The sequence below is a fragment of the Pan troglodytes genome, chromosome 16, assembly GCF_028858775.2.
Source record: "Pan troglodytes isolate AG18354 chromosome 16, NHGRI_mPanTro3-v2.0_pri, whole genome shotgun sequence".
Taxonomy (NCBI): domain Eukaryota; kingdom Metazoa; phylum Chordata; class Mammalia; order Primates; family Hominidae; genus Pan; species Pan troglodytes.
In genome coordinates, this window is record NC_072414.2 from 55,346,799 (window position 1) to 55,373,485 (window position 26,687).

General features: G+C 48.7%; 1 protein-coding gene across 4 annotated transcripts in view; it reads right to left on the reverse strand.

Annotated features, from left to right (window-relative positions):
• CA12 (carbonic anhydrase 12) overlaps positions 1-26,429 on the reverse strand; it is a 59,624-nt gene extending 33,195 nt beyond the window's left edge. For 2 of the 4 annotated variants that reach the window (XR_010151725.1, XR_008539602.2), the window contains exons 1-2: positions 24,851-25,055; positions 18,911-18,931 (exon numbers count right to left, since the gene is read on the reverse strand). Coding sequence is in view for 2 of the 4 variants with exons in the window: in XM_001173899.7 (XP_001173899.1) it covers positions 18,911-18,931; positions 24,851-24,935 (106 nt within the window). In the remaining 2 variants the exon portion in view is untranslated. Of the gene's footprint in view, positions 1-18,910; positions 18,932-24,850 lie in introns of all 4 variants that reach the window. The other 2 variants (XM_001173899.7, XM_001173904.6) reach the window with 1 other exon arrangement.
• Positions 26,430-26,687: the final 258 nt, after the last annotated feature.

Genomic DNA, 26,687 nt, shown 5'->3' on the forward strand with positions numbered 1-26,687 from the left:
GAGATCCACCCACCTTGGCCTCCCAAAGTGCTGGGATTACAGGTGTGAGCCAACACGCCTGGCCTGATCCAGTAATTCTAATCCTAGATATAGATCCCAAAGCATTAAAAGCAGGGATTCAAAGAGATACCTGTACACCCGTGTTCATAGCAGCATTATTTATATTAGTCAAAAGGTGGAAATAAGTCCATTGTCCATCAACAGATGCATGGATAAACAAAATGTGGCACAGACACACAATGGAATATTGTTTAGCCGTAAAAAGGCTGATCTCATTTTAATGTACCATTTCTTTTCCAAGAATCTAACCCACCAGATGCTTGAGAGGAGCTGGGATAGGTCTTTTTATTTTCACGGCACCCTTTATGGAACCAAACGTATGGCAGATGCTCAATGAATACTCACTGGTTGAGAAAAACTCTGTAGTTTACTTGGCCTAGACTTGAATAGTGGTTGCCAGAACTTGAGTGCACATCAGAATCTCCTAGAGGGCTTGTTCCCACACAGACTGCTGGGCCACACCCTCAGAGTTTCTGATTCAGTACTTCACGGACGGAGCCCTAGCATCTGCATTTCTAACACATTCCCAGGTGATGCTGCTGCTGCTGGGTCCAGGAACCACATTTGGAGAATCCCCAGCCCAGAGCCATATTTCTCAATCACGGCTACATAGTGGAATCTCCAAGAGCTCCTGATTTTGCTCCCAGCCCCAGTCCCTGAGATCAGGATTAATTGGTCTTGGTGTTGAGGTGGGAGGTGCTTTAAAAAACTGCCCACATGATTCTCATGGGCAGCCAAAGTAGGGAAGAGCTGCTGTGAAACCCTCATCACACTGAAGGCCTTGTGGTTCTTGTGAGCAGAGCCAGGGCCTTTTTCTCTCTGGTCTCAGGGTGAAGTTGCTTTCTTTCTTTCTTTTTTTTTAAATTAATTTTTTATTGTGGTAAAATACATAGAGCATAAAACTACCATTAGTAAAATTTAGTATATTCACGATGTTGTGCAACCATTACCCCTACTTAGATCCAGAACATTTCAATATTCCAAAGGAAACCTCATACCTGTGAAGCAGTCACTTCCCACTCTCCCTGCTCTCAGCACCGGGCAACCACTAATCTGCTCTCTGCCTCCATGGATTTGCCTCTTCCGGATAGTTCATATAAACAGAATCATACAATATGTGGTCAATTGCAGGTGGCTTCTTTCATCTAGCATAATGTTTCCAAGGTTCATCCATGTTGTAGCATTCCTTCCTATGCAATAAAAAGGGCCTTCATGCCTTTTTATGATGGCATAATATCCCATTCTATGGATATATCACAATCTGGTTATTCATTCATAGGACTGCATTTTATTGTAGTTTAAATATTTGACTCTGGTTAAATTGCTATGGATTCTCTTGTGTAAAATAGTTATTGACCAAAATAAAATGTTGGTGTTTCTCCTGTTTGAGTTTTAGAAAATAAGCTGTGCAGAGTGCTGCGAGGCAGCTGGAAGGAAAGGAAGATGGAGAAAATACAGCCTGGTTTCCAGAAAATGAGGGCCTGGGGTCAACAAGGCTATTATTTGTGAAAAGCTCTTGAGTGAAAAGAGAAAACTTCAAATGATCATGATCATAAAGCCATATTCCACACAGGGTGATGTAGCAATGTTCCCCGGCACTCACGGGAAACCAGTGGGAGTGCGAATACTGTGGGCAGAGGCTGCTTTTGTGACAGGCTCCTTTCCTGACAGAGAGAGAGAGAGACTTGAAAATGTCACAGGTGCTTTTCATCACTGGTACAGCTGTCTCCCCTGGCTGACAAAAAAATGCTCCCTCTCCCCACCCGCCTTCCCAGCACTCATCTTTGTGAAGAGTGTGAAGCGGTAGGTGAGAAGCCATGACTTGATTTGGCATTTAGACAGCAGGCCGGGGGAAATCGGGGTATCTAATTTGAATGTGACCTTGAACTAACTCTGAGCTGTGGACATCCAATGTTTACTTCCTCAGGCGAGTACCCCTTTTTGCCCCTGACCTGATTACTCTTGTCTCCTCGGCCGAGCATCTTCAAAGAACTGTGTGCATACCCGCATCTGTGTCTTTACTTCCCATTCAGACCTCCCTGCTCTTCCACGACCACGTCCCACTGAGTCCACATAGACTCTTCGGCCCTCGCACTTCATGCAGCCCTTGACCCTGGTGGCACTAACCCCCCACTCCTGATTTCTGAACCCTCTGTTTCTGGGGACGCTGCTTTGTTGAATTGTCCTCCCATTTCCCTGCCCTTTCTCAGATCTCTGTGGCCACTTGCCCCTCAATGTCAGCTGTCACGGTGGTTTTGTCATTGGCCCCTTCTCCTTCTTACAGACGCACTCCCCTGGGGTGAAGCTGTCCCCTCCCATGGCTTCAACACCAGCTCTGCCCCTGCCCAGTTTTCCTCTGAGCTCCAGACCACCTGCCTACTGGCTACCCCCTTTGGATAATCCATGGGATCCTAAAACCAGATGTGGCTGGAAGGGGACTCAGGCTAGCAAATCATTTTTAAAAATAACCAAACTCACCATCTTTTCCTCCCCCTTCCTCCCTCCAAAGCTCCCCCCAACCCTCTATGTCAGCTGGTAATACCAGCCACCACACCAAATGCCTGGCGATCACAACTGACTCGTTCCTCTCCTCTCCTTCAACCCTCACTTCCAGCCATCACCTAGAATCACCAGTTGTTAACATTTTGCACACTTGCTTTCTCTCACACCCTCTACTGTGTATATGTATGTGTACCCTAACCCTAACCATATATATGTACACACACACACACACACACACAAATATATATACACATACAACCTCACTCCAGTCATGAGAAACCCTCAGACAAATAAAAATCGAGGGACATTCTCTAAGATCTATATGCTATATGCTACAAGGTCCGTTCTACATGCTTCAGAAATGTCAAGGGCATAAAAGGTCTAAAGAGATACCACAGATAAATGCTATCTGGATTGAATCCTGGATCAGAAAAAAAATGCTATCAAGGATAGTATGAAGTTTGTTTTAAACTTGACCGCCACTCTCCCAACTGGCACAGCCCTTGTTCAGACCACTTGCCCCACAGCTGTACCCCTCATTGACCGTGTTTCTCCAGGCTCACCCTCCAGCTCTCCACTCTCCACACAGTGCACACCAGATCCAGACAGTTCTCTGCTGAAAGTTCTTCAGTGACTCCTTGAGATAAATATCAAGCTCTGTCATGTAGCACACAAGACCCTCACAATCCCACTCACTTCTCCAGGCTTTGCTTTCCCCACTCATCACCTGTCCAAAAGTGTGGAGGGTCAGAGCTTTTATCCTGCTTGCAAGTTAACAAGTTAGTCTGCCAGTTTCATGGATATCGGCAGAAGACATGAGATGCCTGGGTCAGAGACAAGGGACAGTTTAATACTCACAGCAGTAGCCAGAGTAACGTTTGCACCTGTTTTCCCAGCCCCAATTCCACAGAATGATATGTGGACCAAGTGACACTGGCACATGCAAACTGCTCAGCATCATTGGCTGAGGAACTCAAGGCTTGGGAAACCTCATTCTTTTAAAGGGGGCGGCTAGCAAACCTGTCCAACATTTACCTCTGAAAGGAGACGTGATCTTTATTATGCTGACAGCAAATAAATCACTCTTTGCCCTGCAGGGAGATATTGTCACTATCATCTAAGACTGTTTGTTACATAAACGTCCTTTAAAAGCAAGTCTGGAACAAAACCTGTCTAGTGTCTCTGTTCACGGATATGCTGAAACATGAAAGACCCATGGAGAACTGTCTCCCAATACCACCCCTCAAACATTAGGCTGCTGAGTCTCTAATTGTGCCACGTGCTCTCGCCTGCTTTTTAGGGCCTCTGTTGCCTGCAATGGGATGCCATCCTCATCCCTAAAACACTCACCACCCATGCACATAAATACTCACATATTCTCCTTGCCCTGCTAACTCCTGTGTGTTTCCAGAATTAGCTCCTCAAGCAAGCCTTTGCTGACAGCCACACATGCCCCCGAATTGAGGTTATTTGTCCCCTCTGTGTTCCACAACACCAGCACATGTCATCATAGCACTTAATGTGCTTCATTGTAATTACCTGCTTATATGTCTACCTCCCGCTCACCTACCAGCCCATTGAGGGTAAGGGCTCTGTCTCTGGTTCCCTGTGACCAGCCCACAAAGGGATTCATTAAAGACTGGAGGAGAGAATAAGCGAATCGGTGAATAAACTATTATTTTAAAGCTGTCAACAGTTTCTTCCTGACACTTGAGGTGGCATCGGATGTAAATACAGTGAAGCTGGAAAGCTAGCATGGGGCCAGGGGTGGGAGGATTCATAAGCATCTTCCACACTCTGGGGCAGGCCGTCTCTGGGTTGTGGAAGGTAGCTCTTTGACAGACCGTCTTAGCTACACAGATGTGAGGCAGGGAGCTGCCCAGTGGAAGTGTAGCCCCCAACGGAGCAGTCCAGATGCTGCTGCTTCGAGGTGAGATGCTCTGTTTAATGATACAATAATACAAACTGGATGCATCTTTAGCAGTTTGTGCCTTTGCAAAGAACACTGTTTTTCAAAGGATGAAGTTAAGCCATCCTAGACCGGATTGCTGTTGCCCCACCTGTGATGTTATTTTAGACTAAGCCAGTGATTTTTAACTGGGGCGATTTTGCCCTTCAGGGGACACTGGCAATGTCTGAAGACATTTTCAGCTGTCACAACTTGGGGGGTGCTACTAGCATCTAGTGGGCAGAGGCCAGGGAGTCTGCTAAGGATCCTGCAATGTGCAGGACAGTCCTGCACAACAGAGAGTTATCCTGCCCAAAATATCCACAGGGAAGAGACTGGAAGGTCGAGACTGGACTATTGTAATTGTCCCCTCAGGGCCGTGAGGAAAGAGGAACCAGAGCATGCCCCACAGCGGAGGTTGATCTTGATGGAGTTGGCTGCTCTCCCTGTCAGTCGTTCTCTGGGGCAGGAAAGAGTGGTGGGAGAACACAGTCAGGACGGACTCCAGTCCATGGGACACAGCATGATGGCAGCACCTCCTGGCATTGAGGAGGCAGGAAGAGATCACCACCCTCAGGGAGCACTGATCACACAAACAGCTGTGTTAGATATTCCTTTTAGGTTGTCATTGTCTAAGCATTCATCATAGGACCTCATTCAAATTTTGTTAAACTCAAGAACTAGTGAGGTTTCTTTCCCTTTTCTTTGTTTAAGCTACCATTTAATGAGCACTTTCTATGTGCCAGGCATCATTCTATATCAGGGGTTGGCTAACTTTTTCTGCAAAAGGCCAGAGAGTAAGTTTTTGAAGCTTTGCGGGCCCTGTGGTTTCTGTCACTACCAGCTCTGCTATTGTAGCCCAAAAGCAGTCACAGAGAATATGCAAACAAATGAATGTAGCTGTGTTCCAAAGAAATTTATTTATAAAACAGGTGTTGGGCTGGATTTGACCCATGGGCCACAGTTTGTCAACTGCCATTCTGTAAGCTTAACATGTGTTAATTACTGCAATCTGAATAACAACGCTATGATATAGACACTGTGTTCCATTTAATAGACAAAGGAACCCAGGCACAGAAGGATTGACTAATATGGCCAAAGTCACACTGCCAGTGAGTAGCAAGCCTGAGCTCTGAACCATGACAGTTCACATATTCCACGACAGCAGCTTCTCAATGCTCTTTGGAGGGACCAGAGCCCAGGCAGTAGCAACAGCTATGAGGTGGTGAGACATGACCAGCAGATAAGCCCTGGGCAATGGTCCAGAGCTGGAGGGAGTGGAGAACTAGCCATTTGTGACTTTGTGAACAATCCCTGGGGAGTCTGGAAATTACCCAAAGAGGGGATCTGATAAAAGACAGAAACTTCCTGAAGTTCCCCAGGCTGAAGCCTGAACTAAAGTGAAGATTGGCCGCTGAACGTTGACCTGATGCTGGCTCAATGTTTCACATAACAGCTTTCACAATAAGGATGTTCTTTCTGATATCTTACCTATAGCACTCTTGCTATTATTTAAAGTTTTCCTTTATAGTAAAAAACCCACAAAAACAAAAATCTTTTGCTTTTTCATAGTTCTTCTTAAACCTGAAGACCTTCATCCTGGCTACTTCTGTCTCTTCTCTAGAGATGCGTGAAGTATAGCGGGAAGGTCGAGGGCTTTGGAGGCATTCGACCAACCTGCCAATCACAGCTCTGCCACCGACTAGCTATGTGACCTAAGGCACATTTCTTTGCTTCTCTGGGCTTCACTTACAAAATGGAAGTGGCAGTACCTATCTCACCGGGTGCTGTGCTGTGAGGAATCACTGCGTAAGAGCCATGTCTAGACAAGGTAGACTCTTACGCACGCTGGGCCCCAGGCCCTCCTGAGTTGATTTGTCTCAGTTCTTTCTTTTTTTCTTAGGGGCTGGTTTCCAACCTTTTAGAGCAACTTCTCTCTTTCACTTCACCAAAAACAAATCTAAGGTTTCCTACATGTCTCCTTTTACTTCTAACGAGATGCACATGGTGATGTGGCATTTCCTTTCAGGCCAGTTTCACCTCTGAAATCCGACCATCCCAGATCAATGTCACCTTCTCTCTGGTGCCTTCCCTGAGTCCCAGAGCCAAAAATTAATAGAGAAATAACCCATTCTTTCCTCAATCATCAACAAGTGTTTCCTGAGCACCTCCCCTGGGCCAGGCTATGTGCATCTATCTGCCTATGCAGCTGCTGTGGGGACGCTGACCCCTAAGCTGTGCAGACACACCCTCCTTCTAGATAACTCTTCTTGAGGGTAAAAATGGCTCCTTGGTCACCCTCTGTTCCTCTTGGAAGTCCTAGAACACTGCTGTGCATGCAGCAGGCTCAAGCTCAAAAGCCACCATTGACTAAACAATTCAGCAGTGATACTTTGACAAGCGATAATCAGCCTTTGCAGGAAAGCCAACACCTGATTATTAACCCAAGAAGTACCCATGCCATCATGGGACAGTTATGTGGCAGGAAACAGTTGATGCCTATAATTCTTAACTTTTTACCAGGGCATAACAAGTTTTCTGACAGGGCATCTGTGCAGATGCAGTCTGACCAAGGGATGGGTCGCTCCCTGCTTCATCCTTGCTGATGTACAAGTTAAGCATTCCACTAAAAGGCTTATCAAGAGTGGGAGACTTGGCCGGATGCGGTGGCTCACGCCTGTAATCCTGGCACTTTGGGAGGCTGAGGCGGGCGGATCACCTGAGGTCGGGAGTTCGAGACCAGCCTGACCAACATGGAGAAACCCCCATCTCTACTAAAAATACAAAATTAGCCGGGCGTGGTGGCGCATGCCTGTAATCCCAGGTACTCAGGAGGCTAAGGTAGGAGAATCGCTTGAACCCTGGGGGCGGAGGTTGCAGTGAGCAGAGATCGTGCCAGCCTGGGCAACAAGAGTGAAACTCTGTCTCAAAAAAAAAAGGGGAGGGGCGGTGAGGAGACTTGGCTACGTGCGATGGCTCACAATCTTAGAGCACTTTGGGAGGCCAAGGCAGGTAGATCACTTGAGCCCAGGAGTTTGAGACCCACCTGGGCAACACAGTGAAACAGTGAAACCCTGTCTCTAGAAAAACAAAAAACAAAAAAACAGTGGGAGACTCTTAGGAAAGTGCCACAAGGAGTCTCTTTAAGATTTCACCTAAGCACGGTTCCAAGCAGGGAGCTATAAATGCACATATGAGTAACTCAGAAACCAGCTGAGAGGCTGGGTCCCAGTTAAACTGTACAGGAGATGCAGCTGGGAGTATGTGTGAGTACAGACACATCTAAGAACACAGATACGCAGATGAACACAGATTGGGGGATGTGGGCGCTCCTCTTCAATCAGTCTTTGCAGCCTGGGCTCTTGCCTCGCAGTGTGCCGTTCTCATATGATATCTGCTCACTGAATCACGGCTTGCTGCCCAGGCCCTGCAGTCCTGGCCCATCGTCCAGGCACATTTCTGGCATATGCCTCTTCACTGTGCATGGCCTGTCCTCTGTGTTCCCTCTTCCAATGTGGTCCTGTCCAGTGCTAATCACCGCACTCCCTCCACTGCCCGACCTCTTCCAAAGATGTGTTCCTGAGGGCACTGTTTCAAGATTGTTCCTGGAGGAACTCCTGCACCTCTTTCAGCCCCGTGCTGCTGACAGCAATGACTGGATTCTATTTTGTCTTCCTAGCAACTGCACTGGTGTGTGTGTGTTTGTTTGTTTGTGTTGCGACAGGGTCTCTCTCTGTTGCTGGGGCTGAGTGCAGTGGCACAATCACAGTTCACTGCAGCCTCAACCTCCTAGACTCAAGTGATCCTCCCACCTCAGCCTCCCAAAGTTCTGGGATTACAGGCATAAGCCACCTCATCCGGACACACTGGTCTTTGATCCACATTTCCCACGAGCATGTCACAACGAACAGTGTAAAATATTTATTTATGTCAACAGGTATTAAGTCTGTTGTGTTTTCTTTAACTGCTAAGCCTTTGATCCTGATGAGGGGGAAGAAAAGCAAGTGAACTTGGCATAATTCCTGGCAAATCTACACTATTTACTCTTCAGAAAAAATCCCTGCATTTCCTCAACGGCATGAGGTGTAGTGCAGGGCACACAGTGCCTGGCATAAAACGAGCATCCACCAATGGACTGGGAAAGAGCACCGGGAGGGAGTTAAGAGGCCCAAGTTCTGACTCTGCTCCTCAGGCTGCTGGAGCCACCTGACAGTTTTGAGCTTTCCTGGCTTCAGTTGTAAACAGGGGCAGGGTTTGGTGACATGAGCTTCCCCTCCCCTGCCTGGGGCCCACCTAAGCAATAACGGCTGTCTGGGCACCTATTTGAATACTTTGTGAAGCCCAGCAGAGACGGGGCTTTCAGCCACAATCAGGCTGCTCCAGGCAATTGCAATGTTGGGTATCTACATTTCTGGCCCAATTATACCAAAAGGTCAGGACCCCCATTTCTCCTCCCTTGGTCCAGATCCTCTCCCTTTCCCCTACATCCCTCTGGTCTCCCTTCCTCTGGGGTTTCACACTCAATCCATTCTCCACCCTGCAGCTGGGATGATCCTCCTAAAATGCTAATCCCAGTTTGTCAGTGTTCTACTTAGAAGGTCCAGCAGTGGGCCAGGTCCAGTGGCTCATGACTATAATCTCAGCACTTTGGGAGGGCAAGGCGGGGAGATCACTTGAGGTCAGGAGTTTGAGACCAGCCTGGCCAACATGGTGACACCTCCATCTCTACTAAAAATACAAAAAATTAGCTGGGCGTGATGGCGCGTGCCTGTAGTCCCAGCTACTTGGGAGGCTGAGGCCTGAGAATTGCTTGAAACTGGGAGGCAGTGGTTGCAGTGAACTGAGATTGCACCCCTGCACTCCAGCCTGGGTGACAGAGCGAGACTATCTCAAAAAAAAAAAAAAAAAAAAAAAAGCATGTCCTGCAGTTCCCTGCTGTGTCTAGAACGAGGTCCTGGCTCTTTGGCCTGGCTCAGCTCTTCACACTCTGGCCCCAAGCCCCTTCCCTCCTCACTGAGGTCCTCAGCAATCTCCAGAACATAGCAGCTTCCTTCTTTGCACAGGCTGTCCCTTTGTCCCAGAGGCCCTCCATCCCCTGCCCTTTGCCTGGCTTGCTCTTATGTGTCCTTCAGGTCTCATCTTGGACATCACCTCCCCCAGGAAGCCTTCTTTAATCCTTTCCTCCAAAATACTGAGTGAGGTCTCTCTCCTCTGTACTGTAAGGCCCTGCTTACTTGCTCTGTCCTCCAGATTCTTAGTCTCATAATGGTAGGGACCAAGCCTTGTCAACCATTTCCTGAGTACCAATACTTATCCGTTTCTTTAGTCCAATATTTGGCACTTAGTCTTCACTCAGTAAATATTTGTGGAATGAATGTGAACCATTTATCTCAGGCAAGTTGAAAACTTTGGTTGGTTTTTACATCTGCCTTTGATTAATAACAAGTGGGAAATTTTAAACTATTTCATTACTATATAAATATGTTTAAAAACATGTTTAAATCATGGTATCCATGTGGTGGGGGAAGGCAGAATAAAACAGTGGTGAAAATGTAGGGTACCACTAGACTAAGGCTCTTTCTAGATGAAAATCCAGAAATCTGTTACAAGGTTTTGGCTCAGGATCAGGAAATAAGATCCCCAAGCTAGAAGGGTAACACTAAGGTGGCTTATTTATTTATTTTATTTTATTTTTTGAGATGGACTCTTGCTTTGTCACCCAGACTGGAGTGCAGTGGTATGATCTTGGCTCACTGCAGCCTCTGCCTCCTAGGTTCCAGCGATTCTCCTGTCTCAGCTTCGCAAGTAGCTGAGATTACCAGCACATGCCACAATGCCTGGCTAATTTTTGTATTTTTAGTAGAGATGGGGTTTCACCATGTTGGCCAGGCTGGTCTCAAACTCCTGACCTCAAGTGATCCACCCGCCTCGGCCTCCCAAGGTGCTGGGATTACAGCTGTGAGCCACCGCACCCAGCCAGCATGGCTTCTTTAGATTTGCAGGTCATAGAAGAATAGACATTTGTTCAAGTTGGAGACATCAATTTTCCTCTGGGCTTCCTGGTGACCAAAGCCAAAAGAGTCAACAGTAAACACTGCCTCATACTTGCTTCAAAACTTTCTTCCACGACATTGAGAGTTCCATCTTTTCTCCTTTCTCCATTTCTGATACAGTTTCCAGAAAAGTGGTGTGCCAAGGAGGAGCCACCCTGGGAAGGCACCAGGCTCCACTTGCCAATGCCAGCATGACCTTACGTAAGGAAATCTCACTGTCATCATTACCTAGGAGACTTTGCAGAGCCCTGTGTCCTAGAAGGAGGGGGCAGCATGTGCCACTTGCCCTGAATCTGCAGGTATCTTTCTGAGAACTGGTGGGTTGCATCCATTTCACACCATAGCTGACCTAGTCACAAGTTAATAATTGCAAAATTGTTTAAAAGTTAAAATGAGCTAAGTGATCTACGTATTTGGAGTTACACCAGCTCTGAGTCAATGTTTATAGACTCAAGGAGGTGGCAGCTAGTATTTGTTTCTTCCTGGTTGGCATAAATTGAATGCTTGTCAGGTAATTGGAAAGTTTTCTCCTTAAATGAATACTTACATAAACTAAAAAAACTAGTGCCTAAATTACTTTGTTTTTACATACTTGTGAGAACGACCCAACATCACCAAAAAGTATATGTGAACTGTGAATTAACTGCAAGTTGGAAAAAGCTATAGTTCAAGATCTGACATGATTCCCCATCATACTTACGTGCTGTGTCAGACCAGGTGCATAATGGCCGTTATTTTTATACCGTTTTGCCTCCACTGTTTTCAGTATTGTTGAAATTAATCGTTTCAGCCCCTTTCTGTGTGTTCTTAGCAACTAACATGGTGCTTCTCTGTATTCGTGGAATAGCTATCCTATTTCATTGCTGCTCAATGCAACTGATAACAAGATATATCCCAATTTCAGAGATGCTAAAATGTGGGGAAAGTGGACATCTTAGGACCAATAAAATAGGACCTTTGGCTGTAGCAGGTGCTATCTCTCTTTCTTGGCCTGGTGGTGTGGCCCCTGGAAGAGGCTGGCCATGGTGCCTGGGCTCCACCGTGGTGCCTGCACCCTTCGCCCAGCAATTGCCCCTGCAAAGGAAGAGAGTAACAGGCCAGGAAGGAGGCCCCTGCTCCTTCTGAGACTGCAGGATCCCGAGGAAACATTCTCTGACCTATTCTCTTCCTCAAGGAAAACCAGGACTTTCTTTCTCCCGCCTGCAGCCACCTTCCCACTCATGCTTTGAATTCAGCCTTTTTGCTTGAAAGATTTATTTTGAGCAGGTTCACAGGGCAGCACACTGGCTCCTCTTCTTAAGGGGATGCTTTGCCAAAAGCTCTGGCCAGCTCTTGCAGAAGCCATGCCCTGCCCTCACCTGAATGCCCGGGGCTGAAGACCAGCAGGTAGCAGGAGGGTCAAGTCGGAGCACAGCCAGAGGCCTGAAAGGCCCTGGCAGGACAGCCCCACAGCTCGTCCTTCCTCCTCACCTGCCAGCCTGCTGCACCTGCGGTTCCAAGGCTTGATGCTGCCCCAGTGGGAAAAGGGCGCTGCATGGGGCTAGGCTGGTGTAGCTCAATCCCAAATAGCTCAGCCCCAAGTTTCTTCCTAGGCTCAGGCCTCCACTCCTGAACCCCAAACTAGGCTCAGCCCCCATGGGCTAGACAGGGAACCAGAGGATTTGCCTGCTCTCTGGGAGACTTCAGGGGCTTGGCTGAGGCGTCCATGGTTATGGAACCAGATATCTGGTTCCTGGATGCCAGGAAAGCACCAGGGAGATGAGACCTGACTTCACCTTGGTCTGAAGGACCCGGCTAGAAAGGACATTCTGGCCTGTGAGGCCCTTGGGATGAGAGCTTGCAGTCCTTGTGTTTTTTAAATTCCTTTCTTACTCAAAAAGGAAATACCCTTTGTTTATTGAAAATATAAAAGGAGTATTTCCTGGCTGTAAAAACTCACAATTTAGAAAAGTGTGAAGAAGCAGAACCCTTCCTAACAAAAATAGAGCTCTCATGCGTTTGGTGCTGTAGAGTTTACAAGGCCTTTCCCTCCATATTAGTTCATTTATTCTGCACCATAGCTCTGCGAGGCAAAGAGAAAGAAACGACAGGTAGCTTTGTATGTGCTAGGCCCTGTGTGAGCCTCTCTCCATGTGTTATCTTATTTGATCCTTACCACAACCCTCTGAAGCACAGCTGGGATTCTCAAACTTGAGTGAGCAGCAGAATCACCTGGAGGACATGTTAAAACAAATTTCTGGGCCCCGCCCCCCAGAGTTTCTGGTTAGGAGGTAGGCCTGGGATGGGCTGAGAATTTGCATTTGGCTTAGGTGATGCTAATGCTGCTGGCCCAGGGACCACACTTTGAGAACCACTGGTGTAGATGCCATGATTCTCATCTTGTAGCTAAGGAACCAAGGCTCAGAGAGGTCGTTACTTTCCTAAGGCGCACCAGACAGAAAGTGGCCTAGCAGATATTTCCATGGAGGTCGCCTGGTTCTGGGGTCTGTAAAGTTTCCCCTTCTTCCTCCTGGTTTTCTGCCTCATCCTCTGTTCCACTATGCCTGTCTTTAGGAACTAATGCTAGCTTCCCTGTGTTTTTACTCAGCTGATGAGGCCAGCTGTGAACACAAAAATGTAGGCGTTTTGGCAGCCACAGGCCAAAAGCCTCCAGGATACGCACAAACCCCAATTCTGCAATTCAGGAAAGATGAGAAGTAACTATGAGTGGGCGGGCCACACCACATCCAGACAGACCCTAGATGTCACAACTTCAATTAGAAGTAACTGAAACTACAACACAGATTTAATCCAAGATAGAGGGTCGGATTTCTAACCCTAGCAGAAATCCGTGGGATTTGGGGATAGGAATTCGGTGTGCTGGTATGAAAAACATGTCTGCCAGGCACGGTGGCTCACCCCTGTAATCCCAACACTTTGGGAGGCCGAGGCGGGAGGCTCATTTGAGGCCAGGAGTTCAAGACCAGCCTGGTAATGTAGCCTGTGTCTACTAAAAAATTTAAAAATTAGCCTGGCATGGTGGCATACGTCCTAGCTACTTGGGAGGCTGAGACAGGAGAATCCCTTGAGCCCAGGTGATGGAGGCTGCAGCAAGCAGTGATCGTGCCACTGCACTCCAGCCTGGATGACAAAGCCCTGTCTCAAAAAAAAAAAAAAAAAGAAAAAAAGAAAAGAAAAGAAAAGCATATCTGGGCTGGGCACGGTGGCTCATGCCTGTAATCCCACCACTTTGGGAGGCCAAGGCAAGTGGATCACCTGAAGTCAGGAGCTCGAGACCAGCCTGGTCAACATGGTGAAACCCCGTCTCTATTAAAAATACAAAGATTAGCCGGGCGTGGTGGTGGGTGCCTGTAATCCCAGCTACTTGGGATTCTGAGGCAGGAGAATCGCTTGAACCTGGGAGGCGGAGGTTGCAGTGAGCCAAGATCGCTCCACTGCACTCCAGCCTGGGCGACAGAGCGAGACTCCATCTCAAAAAAAAAAGAAAAAAAAAAGAAAAAGAAAAAGAAAAACATGTCTGGCCTTTTCCGGCTCTCCTGAGAGTACTTTGTGCCCCTTATTCATCCTCAGGATGGCAGCTGGGAGTCGCGAGAAGTGGCTGGAATGTTTTGAGATGGCCAAGTCTCTCTCTCTTTGATAGAGCCAAGAGCCCTTGGTCTATTAATTGCAGGTGCTCCCTGCTGTTTTGAGTCTCCCCTGAGCTCTCACTGCAGCCTGCTTTTTATATTGCAATTCAGGTGTGAGGTCACACAGTGCCTTTATCACTGCTGAAGAATAGAAAGTCAAGAGTTTGCTTCCTGGCCTCCTTTCATGTGTTCCATTTCTAGTTCTGTGTGGGAAGAGGCTGAGAGGGTGTCTGGAGCCCCAAGAAAGTTCATTACAGAAACTAAATATTTCCGCAGATACAGGACAGAAGGCGGGTGGAGGTGCGGGCCTGGAGGACTTCAGGGACATGAAAATGAGGTTTGCCTCAGTGGAGGATCTCCCCCTGATTTCCAAAGGAAATTCTTTAAGACGGACAATGTATTATCTGGGAGAGGAACCAAGGAGTGCAGCAAAAGGAATGCACAGCACTGCCCAGGTCACACCGAGTCCTGCCAGAGCCGAGGGCCACGAGGGCTGGCCTGCCGCAAGAGAGAACTGGGCAGGCTGACCTGTAAGCATGTGCGGCCACAGCCACAGCCAGCCACCCGGCACCCCCGTGCCAGGCCACCTTCTTTCCAAGGTTTCCTGAACAGGATGGAGGGGCTGGCCTCGCGGGTGCCCTGTGGGGCTGTGATAGGGGTTCGCGCACCCTCCAGGAGGAAGGCTTGTCATCCATGTTCTTCTGCCATCCCATCGCCTTTAAGACTTCCCAGATCTTGAGCAAACAGGGGTTTTCATCTATTTCTCAACCAGCTCACATCCAAGAAGCAGCAAGCCAATATCTGATATCATCAGGGATGAAACACCACGCCCATTCTCAGCTAACATGATGTGCTCTCGGGTCTAGCTCCAATACAGTCATTCTTTCTGGTTGCTCTGTTGTTTTGAACACACTGGGGGTTTTTTTTGTTTTGTTTTGTTTTGGTTTGGTTTTTTCTTGGGGAAGGACTAAAAAAGCTATCAGAGTAAGGATGAATCTCCCAGCCAGCTGAAACTTTGTAACTCTTTTATCGAATATGAAATACATACCGAAAAGTGTGTAGACCATAAGCAAACAGCTGGATGAATGCTCAAAAACTGACTGCAGCACCCACACCAAGGACCTGAACGTGCCCACAACCCTTCCTGCCTCCTTCCGGTCATCTTCATCCCCCACAGGGCACATATTCTGATACCTTAGCAGGCTGGAGTTTGTCCTTAGCTCACATGACAACCTGACCTGCAGCTGTCCTCAGTTCAGAGCAAGTGAAGCTGCCAGGCTCAGCGGGATTGATGCGGGACTGATTTCCAGCGGGAAAGGTCCATGTCACATCATCCCCAGCCTCTCTCTCGTGATGCCACCTCAGCCATGCTAAGCCCAGCAGCCATTCAGCTGCTGTTTCAGCACCCTAGGAGGGGCGCAAAGAGGTGGCGCTGGCCCCATCTTGGCAGTCAGATGGTCCTCCTCTCTCCAGGGAGGAGCCATCCATGCAGTCAGCCTGGTGACTCAGCTATGAGGATGTAGGGGTAGAACTCCCTTTTTTGTACTTCTAAAAGTCCTACCATGTGTGCCAGACAGTGGGAGGCCCCTGGAGAATGACTCAGCAGTGTACGTGCAAAGAAGCTGAGTTCTGCACATGAGCCACCATGCCCAGCACGGAGCCTTTGGTTGGACTTGCCCCATTCAGCGCGGCCCTTATTGCTTGGAAGCCGTTTCCCTCCAGCACTTATGCTGGGCCCTCTGTCTACCTGTGCAGCTCTGAGCACAGGTGCCAGCTGCCAGCCAGGACCTAAGGAGGAGCTAGCCAAGACCTCAGGAGGAGTTTGCCTCCTTAGCTGTCTTCCATCTGTCCTCTCCTGCACGTCCCCTCTGAGGGCTGACTCCACATCACACATGCCCGTGTCACTAATAAAAACCAGACTTGCCTTTGTGCTTACCCCATGCATGTCCATGCATCATTAGACTCTGCCCTCTGCTTCCTCAGCAAAGAGCTGCTCTAATTATGCAGGGTAGGAGGGACAGAGGGCTGGCCAGAGCTAGTGGTCAGGGAGAAATGCTTCTGGACAGGTCAGTGTGGCTGCACTGAGAAGCCCGCCCTTGGCGAACACCACGTCATGATGAAGAGGCAGTTAAGATTCTCTTCTCAGCCAGTCATGGTGGCTCACACCTGTAATCCCAACACTTTGAGAGGCCGAGGTGGGCAGAACACTTGAGATCAGGAGTTCGAGACCAGCCTGGCCATCATGGTGAAACCCCATCTCTAATAAAAATACAGAAATTAGCCGGGCGTGATGGCACACCCCTGTAATCCCAGCTACTTGGGAGGCTGAGGCAGGAGAATCCCTTGGACCCAGGAAGCAGAGGTTGCAGTAAGCCAAGATCACGCCACTGCACTCCAGCCTGGGTGAGAATGAGACTCCAAAAAAAACAAAAAAAAATTTTTCCTCCCACACCTTCACACAATGTCTCTGTTCCCTGTCGCCATCTCATTCTGCCCAGGAGGGCTGTAACAGAGAGATAGGGATAGAGGACCCCATAGAGATGTGATCTGTGTTTCTATCAGACCTGAGAGGCCAGCAGAAGAGGTGGGGCAAGCTTCCTCTCTCTGGATAGACAGGTCTTGGGAACCGTTGGTCAGTGATTCTCTGATAGAGTGCAGCTAAGAATCACTTGGGGAGTGCGTTAAGAATACAGGTTTTTCAGGCTCCCTCCCTTTCCCAGGTCTAGCCCAAGGCCTAGAAATCTGCATTTTGGGGAAGCATTCCAGGTGATCCTGATGTGGGTGATCCCAAGCCATAGTTTGAGAAACACTGGTCTAGACAACCCCTCCTCCAGGTTACAGATGGGGAAAGTGAGGTCCCGGGGCTGAAATGGCTTACTGGGGATCATACGGAATAAAGCCCAGAACCCAAGTGCCACCTTCTTTCCATGCCTGTCACCTCCCACACACGGAACCTGCACAAGGGGCCCTGTGGCCCAGATTCTGCGATTCTTACTTTGTCAGGTCTCTTATCCTGGCCTGGCCTTCCCCCTCACTGCCACCACTGTAAACTGGATGTGAAGACACGGAACGGGGTTTCTCCACAGGCCAAACACCTTCCTGCCTCCCTCCATCCTTCCCCCTCCACCTCCTACCACCAAGTAACTCTTCCTAAAACACAGACTTACTCCCTGCCCTGCCCCTCCAGGAGCAGGACAAAGTGGGAAAGGCCTGCCCTGACCCTCCACACCTCCCCTGTTTGACCCAGCCTATCTCTCTGACCTTAGAGCCCGTGACTCCGCTATAAACCCTTTTCCACATGCTTTCCTCGAACACCACCTTGCTCTTTCTTGCTTCTGCTCAACATCACCTTAGCCAACAGCACCCACTCCCCACTCACCGAATCCTCCTTATCTTCCAAGGCCCAGGTGAAAGCCCTCCTCCTCCAGGAGGCCTTCCCTGACCATCTAGCCCTAGCACACTCGTCCTCCTTTGAGCACTCAGATCTCTGAAGCATTTGTTTATGATGTTATTATTACCTATTATGTTCTGCTTTGAATTGTGAGCTTTAAGTAATTCCCAACTATGGACCACAGCCTACCCTTCTATTACCCACCCACTTAGCAATGTGCTGTGCACATAATCAGTACATAAGGGATGTTAGCAATAACGGAGCCGTGCAGTGCTGGGGCTGAGGGGACCTTGGCCTGTGGGTAGCTGGTTGGTCAGTTCAGTGACTTTTCTATGCATCTTGGGCTGGTGAACCTCCAAAGGCTGACCTATGCAAATTGGTGTCAGATCTTTCTCTGGACGGTGCTTCCACTGTAGTAATCAACTTCCCGCCTGTCCCCGCCCACAGCCATTGCATCCCGTGGCTTTAACTTTGGCCACATCCCTGCTTGCTTAAAATGCCTCCTGTGCCAGTGAGTCAGTTCCACCCTTCTGCTACCAAAACAATCGATCTTGTGCATCTTCTATGGCTGTGCCCCAACAAGACATTATCAACATTCCCACACTGGCCAGGGGACTCAGGTGTCTGGCCTGCCACATCCATTCCAGCCAATGACCAATTTTTAATTCACTGCAACTCTCCAGCTAAGCTGATTTCCAGCTGCTTCTCTGGCAGGCCTGCCAGATGGGGCTAACATGCTCTTGGAGACCGTCCCACAGAAAGCCCAGGCAACAAGCACACCGGTGCTCCTCTCGCTTCATTTAAGACAAGCATCCCTATTTCACTAAGCACTGACCAACACCTCTTCATCCATCGCTAGCTTACAATCACGGCAACAAGAAGTTAATTCTAGACATACTGACAGCTTAAGTTCTGGGACCTGAGCCAAACTTTCAGAAAGGAGCCCTTTCTTCTTTGTTTATTATAGGATATGTGTCCTGCAAGGGAGAAAGGCTCTCTCCTGCCCAGGACCCTTGCAGTCTGGAGGTGGGGCAAGTTACCTCCAAATCTTGGAGGTTTGGTAGAAATCCTTGCAGGAATCTGAAGCCTGGACGCTATGACTCACAGTCCAGTGCCTGGAGCAGGCTCGCCTGCTTGGAGAAAATGTGGTATGCAACCCAAGTTGAAGTGTTCTTAGGAGATGCCTTTGTACTCTCTTTCTACAATACAAGAACTGTGCTTCCGACCCTTCAAAATCACCTCCACAGAGCATGAAGTTTCTGTTTTTCTCATTAAATACAACCATTTCTATTTTCTTTTCAACAAAAAAGTATTTAAAATCTCTACTTACCAAAATAAGTCCACTTGGAACCTACAAAGAACAAAACACAGTAAGTAAGTACAATGGAACCAGATGAGTAATGGAAAACACTACAGATTTTGTTTTGATATGAGCGAAATTGAAAAGGAGGTCGATGCCCAGAAATTGAAACTTTTTCTTTTTCTTTTTCTTTTTTTTTTCAAGGTGGAGTATCGCTCTTGTTGCCCAGGCTGGAGTGCAGTGGCGCGATCTCGGCTCACTGCAACCTCTGCCTCCTGGGTTCAAGCAATTCTCCTGCCTCAGCCTCCTGAGTAGCTGGGATTACAGGCACGCACCATCACGCCTGGTTAATTTTGTATTTTTAGTAGAGATGGGGTTTCTCCATGTTGGTCAGGCTGGTCTCAAACTCCCGACCTCAGGTGATCCGCCTGCCTTGGTCTCCCAAAGTGCTGGGATTATAGGCATGAGCCACCGTGCCCGGCCAAATTGAAACTTTTTCTGAGTCTGCATCAGAACAGCAGCTTCTCAGGGCAACTGTGCTCCAGTCAGCAGCACAGGCAGTTGGTTCATGCAGGGGCTCATGGAAGCTGGAGGGGGTTCTTGAGCAGGTGCCTTCCAGACATCTTAGAGAAGCTAAACTTTATTACCTGAATAGGCAATAATTTCATGTGGCTCAAAACCCAAAAGCCATCAAATGGTATATAGAGTAGAAGCTCTTCTTCCCACTCTACCTTCCCTGCTTCCATTAGACAAGGAGGTTAGCTGATGATTGGGAGCCCTTTCATGGCATGGCTACACACACATATGCATTGATCTCCCTCTTTCTCCTCACACAAACATTGGCATACTGGAAATAGTGTTCTGTGTCTTGCTTTTTCCCACTTTACATTTTCTCTCTCTCTCTCTCTGTCTCTCTCTCTCCCCTCCCACTCTCTTTCTTTCTTTCCTTTCTTTCTTTCTCTCGCTCTCTCTCTTTCTTCTTTTTCTTTTTCTTTCTCTCTTTCTTTCTTTTTGTGAGACAGGGTCTCACTCTGTCACTGGAGTACAGTGGTGTGATCACAGCTCACTGCAGCCTCAACCTCCTGGGCTCAAGCAATCCTCCCACCTCAGCCTCCCTAGTAGCTGGGATTACAGGCGCGCACCACCACACCTGGCTAATTTTTGTATTTTTCACAGAGATGGAGTTTCGCCATGTTGCCCAGGCTGATCTCAAACTCCTGGGCTCAAGCGATCTGCCCACTCCAGCCTCCCAAAGGGCTGGGATTACAGGTGTGAGCCACAGTACCCAGCTGGGAAAAAGTTTCTCTTTGAGGAAGCTGATACCCACATCTGAGTTAGAATTCCAGGGGTAGTAGGAATGTGTAGGCAAAGTTCTGCCAGAAATAGAACAAAAGTCACCCACTACTTCGCACTCCACACTCTTCATGCATAAAGGTTCTTCGTTCCTATGTCAAAAAAGGTCTTTTTCACAAGTGCAGAGCTGTGCTCTTGTGACCCTGCCTGCCGGCCTTCCTCTTCACCTCCGAGGAAGGGACCCTGAGTAGAGAAGCATCCCATTGTGTGTCTCAGGGGACTCATCCAATGAGGGGACTGTGCAACTCCTAAATCCCTGCCTCCCAACTTTTCCCAGGGTCTCCATGGTTCTCGACCCACAAGGTACAGATGGAAAAGCGTACCCTTGTGGGGAAGCACCTCACATCCCCTTTCTCTCGTGGGAATTAGTTTGCAGTAAAACTTAAGTGACAAGCAATCTGGTCACTTATCACTCCTGGCATTTCCTACTTAAGCAAATTGTGTTTTTTAAAAGTTAAAAAGTGAACTTGGCTTTTTTTTTAAAAGCCGGTTTAATATCATATTTTTTGTTATTCTGTTCCATTTCTTTGCCTCAGTGTTTGTAATTAATTTGGTTTTTAATTTTCCAATGTAATTGGTAATTTTTATCAAATTACACTTGCACGTGGTTTAGAAAGTCAGATGGTTCTACAAGGCGTGTAACAAAAACCTCAGTTCCCTGACATTCCCTAACCACGTACTGCTCCCTAGAGCAACCACTTGGGATCTTTTTAAAATGATTCTTTTGCTATTATCTCCATATCTCTATATAACATGCTAATATTGTTTTACCTTGATTGTTTTATGTTTAGGCATTATTTATTGACATCCCACCCTGGAAGAGAAGAGTTCAGATCTTTCTTATACTCATAGCCCATCTCCTCCTTTTGTAGGTGAGGAAATGAAAGTCCACCAAGGTGAAGTGTCCTGACCAATATCATATTCCCACTAGGAGGAGTCCCACCGCATTTACCATTAATTTAGCATTAGTGCCATGAACTTAGGGAATCTTCAAGTCTCCTCAATCTTTGGAGTAGTTCAGTGGAGGAGTCCAGACCCCCTGGAGTATCCGATGAGTATTATGGATCTCTCCCAGTAAAAATTTCCCTAAGCTGGCTGGGTACGGTGGCTCACGCCTGTAATCCCAGCACTTTGGAAGGCCGAGACAGGCAGATCGCCTGAGGTCAGGAGTTCGAGACCAGCCTGGCCAACATGGTGAAACCCTGTCTCTACTAAAAATACAAAAATTAGGCAGGCGTGGTGGTGGGTGCCTGTAATCCCAGCTGCTGGGGAGGCTGAGGCAGGAGAATTGCTTGAACCCGGGAGGCGGAGGTTGCAGTGAGCTGAGATCGTGCCATTGCACTCCAGAATGGGTGACAGAGCGAGACTCTGTCTCAAAAAAAAAATTTCCCTAAGCTTAGACACATAAAGTTTTATATACAAGTCATTTCAGAAGGTCCACAGACTCCCCTGAAACCAGCTATGGGTGCATTGAGAGTTGAGGGTCCCAAGATCAACCTCCCTTGAATTAGTAATTAGACATTCAGAACCATGGGGAAACCAAACTTGTATGTGACCCCCAAGTTTACTGCTCACCCCTTTGCTGAAACAACAATGAAGAAAAATAAAGAAAGCATTGCTTTCAAACCAAGCTATAGAAGACATAAAACCTCTTCTGGACATTTTCTTCAGTCTTTTGTGTGAGAGGTTCATTATTAAGATGTAATCCCAGACCTTAGAGATATAATAAGCCAGATCATTACCTCTTAGCATGCAGAACAGTTGGAGGCCCAGGATGTAAAATTCCACCAATAACAGAGGAGTTCACCCTTACTTTTCCCCTGAGGAGGCACAGGCCACTCCAGTGATCCTGGAGGCCACTAGAAACACATCTGCTGTCTGAGCACTGCTGCCTTGCCAGCAGTTTGCATTGTACCTGCTCACATTCAAATCATAGCCTTATACCCTACATCTTCTGCTACCCTCCCCAGGGCTTGCTAATCAAGGTTTTCCCTGTTGTTGGAGTTCTCATCCTCAGAAGAGGCCTCAGCATCACACTCTGGAAAGCTCAGGGCTAAAAGTCATAGAGTGGACATCTGGGACTGTGAGGTCGTGGTGGTGACATAGGACTGGGGACTTGTTGAAAGGCAGCAGCCTCCAGAGCAACATTCCCTGCCCTCCTCTCTGTGAGTGAGCTGGCTTGGGACTCCAAACTCGGCACTTTGGGTATAAATGGCAGTGTCTGGAGGGGCTCAGGAGCTGGAGGGCTGGGGAGAAGCGGCGTTGTAAGTGAGGATGGTGAGTCAAGAGGGTTCATCGGGTGAGGATCAGGGCCCCAGCTCAGCTCTGACCTCCGGAAGTCTCTCTAAAAGTGTGTGTATGTGTGCATGTGTGTGTGTGCACGTGCACGAAAGTGTGCTTTATTCAGGAATTGCACCCCCTGGTTCCCCACTTCTAGCTGTAAGAACAGAAGGCTTAAAAGGATTAAACTGATTCCACAAGCAAGGCCAGGCCAAGGCCTCAGTGGCATCCTGAGGGAGCAGGCCCTTCCTGGAGGGGAATAGTTTCCTTCCCAAGGAAGGTTATCTGTTCCATCTGGGAAACCTGGGAGGCTCAGCCTGAAACCTGTTAGAACCTGCAGACCCAGCTGGTACTGGGCAGGGAGGTTCCCCTGGAGGGAATGCCCAGAGAAAATGGTATTTACCAAGATCCATATCAGAGGTCCTGGGCCCTGCCTGCTTCCTGTGCTGGGTGCTAGAACTTTCCCTGAGTAACCATCTCCTGGGTAGCCCAAGACTGCCTGGCTCTCCACACCAGGTTTGGGCAGGGCAAGCTCTGCAGAATTCACTGAAATGGCCCCCAAAGCCACGGTAACTAAGAATTCCAAGGGTTTCTCCAGAAGACACTTGACTTCACATTATTATGCTCCCTCCTGGGCCCCTGACATTGTTCTTGAACATTCTCCAATGCTGGAAGTTTAAATGCACCAGGCAGAGAGCAGATCACACTTTGACCCCATTACTCAGCTTAACTCCTCTCCACCTCCAACTTTGGGTTCATGCTGACATTCTACACCTCAGTGATTTTTGCTTTGACCTGTCCTCTAAGGCAGTTAAAAACCCAAGGAAACTGCATGAGAATTTACAGAATAAAAGCTGTGCTCTACCCAGGGGTAGGCAGTCTCCTTCCTCAGAGTGAGGCGAAAGTGGAGTTTTGACTACAAGCTTCCCTAGTCCCAACTTGGAGAATTGGGAGAGGAGATAAGGAGGAGGGAAAGGGAGAGGGAAGAGGAAGAGCAGGGAAAGTAGGGAAGAAAGGAAGGGGAGGGAGGGAGGAGAACAGGGAAGGGCAGGAAAAGAGAGAGAAGGGAGGCGGAGCTGCCCCAGAGTGAGAGGAGCAACCAGCTATAGGAAAGAGGGCCAACTAATGGCTGTTTCTCCCTTCTGTCTTGGAGCAACTTAGGACTAAAGAGATTTCCAGGGAAACTTTGGTCTCAGTGCAGCTTTCGTAAAAGGAAACATGTAAAGTTTGTGGTTTTAAAACTTGATTTTCACTTTTACATCGCTCCTTTCTCCCACCTTCTGTTACATCGCTTCTGTTTCTCCCTGACCAGATGAGGGAGATAATATCAAGCACATCATGCCAGCTAGTTGACTGGAACTTAATTAAGAGTTATCCACAGACTGGCTCCCCTGCCCTTCCCCATGGGCACAGTGACCTCCAAGAGAGGAGGCTCAGAGCTTTTATGCTGCTGAGCAGGACACATTTCCCACCACCACTGCCTCGCCAGGAAGAATCTAGTTTCAGCCAGTAAAATCACTTTCGGTCCAAAATTACTTTCTTATTCCAAAAGATTAATGAACCAGCCTTGGCTGTACACGTGTTAGCTCACTGGCCCCGCGTGAGCCCACAGTTCAGGTCCCCCCTGCCACCTCCTCCTGTCACTCCACGGAGCCTCCATCCAGTCCCTCAGCCTCCAGCCTTTTGGGATTTAGTGTTCTAATTACAATCAGAAATATGCTGTGTGTGTGTGTGTGTGTGTGTGCGCGCGCGCGCGCGCGTGCATGTGTGTGTGTACGTGCACACACACGTACATTCAGCATAGTAGAGCCCTCCTGGAGAAAAACAATGATTAAGAATGGGATGCATCATCCCTTTGACTTGTAGGTAAGACTTAATGGTAAAGATCCTCTCCTCCAAAGAAAAGCGCCTACCACTGTCTGCGGGTTCTGCACAGGGGCACAGCAAACCTTTCTCTGTGCTTACCCCAATCAGAATGCCACAGTCATGTCTCTACTTTCTAAACGTGGATCAGGGGAACGCTGTTTTAAACCTTGGCTTTGCATCTCCTCCCTGGTTAGCAAGTTCCCAAGTCACATCTTCAGAGCTGGCGGTGCCCGGGAGTACACGCAAACATTTTAACATCAAATCTGCGCCAAGCGCCACTAGAAAGCAACGTGCTTCCCGGCCCAACCTCAGCAAAGGAAAACGGAGCATCCTTTCTTGAGAATGTACTATTTGGTGCTACACCTTCCCTGCTCCCCTCAGCAATGATTTTACTTTATCATTGAAGAGCCTTCAGTCCAGGGGCGGCTGAGCGCTCAGGAGTGTTAGGAAAGAAGCAGGCGGAAACTTTACCGTTCACTGGGGCCGGGCTGGAAGGCTGTTCCTTTAAGATCACCAGCAGGAGCACGGCCGCCGCGTGCAGGCTGCGCCGGGGCATCTTCGCGGGCTCCTGCGGGGCGGGCGCGGGCTGTCCCGGGGGCTCCCGGTGGCCGCTCGCTCTCCAGCTGCACACCGGGACCGCGTGCGCGCAGCCTGGGTGCCGTGGCGAGTACGTCCGCCCTTCGCTCTCCTGGCTTCCCGGGGCAGCTTTTATGGAGCAACTCAACCCCAAACACTTGATGTCATCGTGCGGGGAGGGGGTGGGGGAGGAGAACGCCCTGCCCACCGGAGGGCTGGCGCCCCAGATCCTAGGTGAGTTGTAGCCTTGACTTCAGCAGCACTCTGCGGGTCCCCGGCGCTCCTCTGGGCCAGGGCTGACCCAGGAACACAGTTCTCCGAGGAGCTGCTGGCAGGCGTGGGTGAGATCCGCCTGCCTCACATCCAGAAGGGTGCGTCTAGGGATTCCTTCAGTGGCATGCCCTTGGTCTGTCACTGGTCCTGTAACAGCCCAACGAGTTCACCTTGCCCGCTGCTTAGACAGAGCCCATTTATCAAGACAGGGGAGTTGCAATGGAGAAAGTAATTCACGCAGAGCTTGCCGTGCCGGAGACCGGAGGTTTTCGTTCCTTTGTTTGTTTGAGATGGAGTCTCGCTCTGTTGCCCAGGCTGGAGTGCAATAGCGTGATCTCGGCTCACTGCAACCTCCGCCTCCCGGGTTCAAGCGATTCTCCTGCCTCAGCCTCCCAAGTAGCTGGGATTACAGGCACGTGCCACCATGCCCAGATAATTTTTGTATTTTTAGTAGAGGCGGGGTTTCGCCAGTTTAAGGCTGGCCTTAAACTCCCGACCTCAGATAATTCACCTGCCTTGGCTTCCCAAAGTGCTGGGATTACAGGCGCCCACCACCACACCCGGCTAATTTTTCTAATTTTAGTAGAGACGGGGTTTCACCATGTTGGCCAGGCTGGTCTGGAACTCCTGACCTCAAGTGATCCACCTACCTTGGCCTCCTAAAGTACTGGGATTCCAGTACTCAAATCAGTCTCCCCAAGCATTCCGGGAGTTGTTTGTTTGTTTGTTTGTTCAGAAGGAGTCTCCCTCTGTCGCCCAGGCTGGAGTGCAGTGGCATGATCTTGGCTCACTGCAACCTCTGCCTCACGGGTTCAAGCGATTCTCCTGCCTCAGCCTCCTGAGTAGCTGGGATTACAGGCACGCGCCACCACACCCAGCTAATTTTTGTATTTTTAGTAGAGACGGGGTTTCACCATGTTGGCCAGGCTGGTCTTGATCTCTTGATCTCATGATCCACCTAAAGTGCTGGGATTACAGGCGTTGAACCACTGCACCCTGCCTCTGGGAGTTTTTAAAGATAATTTGGCAGGTAGGGGCTTGGGACTTGGGGAGTGCTGATTGGTCAGGTTGCAGATGGGATCACAGGGGGGTTGAAGTAACGTTTTCTTGCAGTCTTCTGTTCCTGGGTGGGATCGCAGAACTGGTTGAGCCAGATCACACACGGTCTGAGTGGTGTCAGCTGATCCATCCAGTGCAGGGTCTGCAAAATAGGATGTTAGATTTTACAATAGTGATGTTATCCCCAGCAGCAATTTGGGAAGGTTCAGACTCTTGCAGCCTGACGCCGCAGGACCCCTAAACCATAATTTCTAATGTTGTAACTAATTGATTAATCGTACAAAGGCAGACTGGCACCCAGGCAAGAAGGGGGTCTTTTCGGGAAAGGGCTATTATTGATTTTGTTTCTGAGTCAAACCATAAACTGAATTCCTTTCTAAGGTTAGTTTGGCCTATGCCC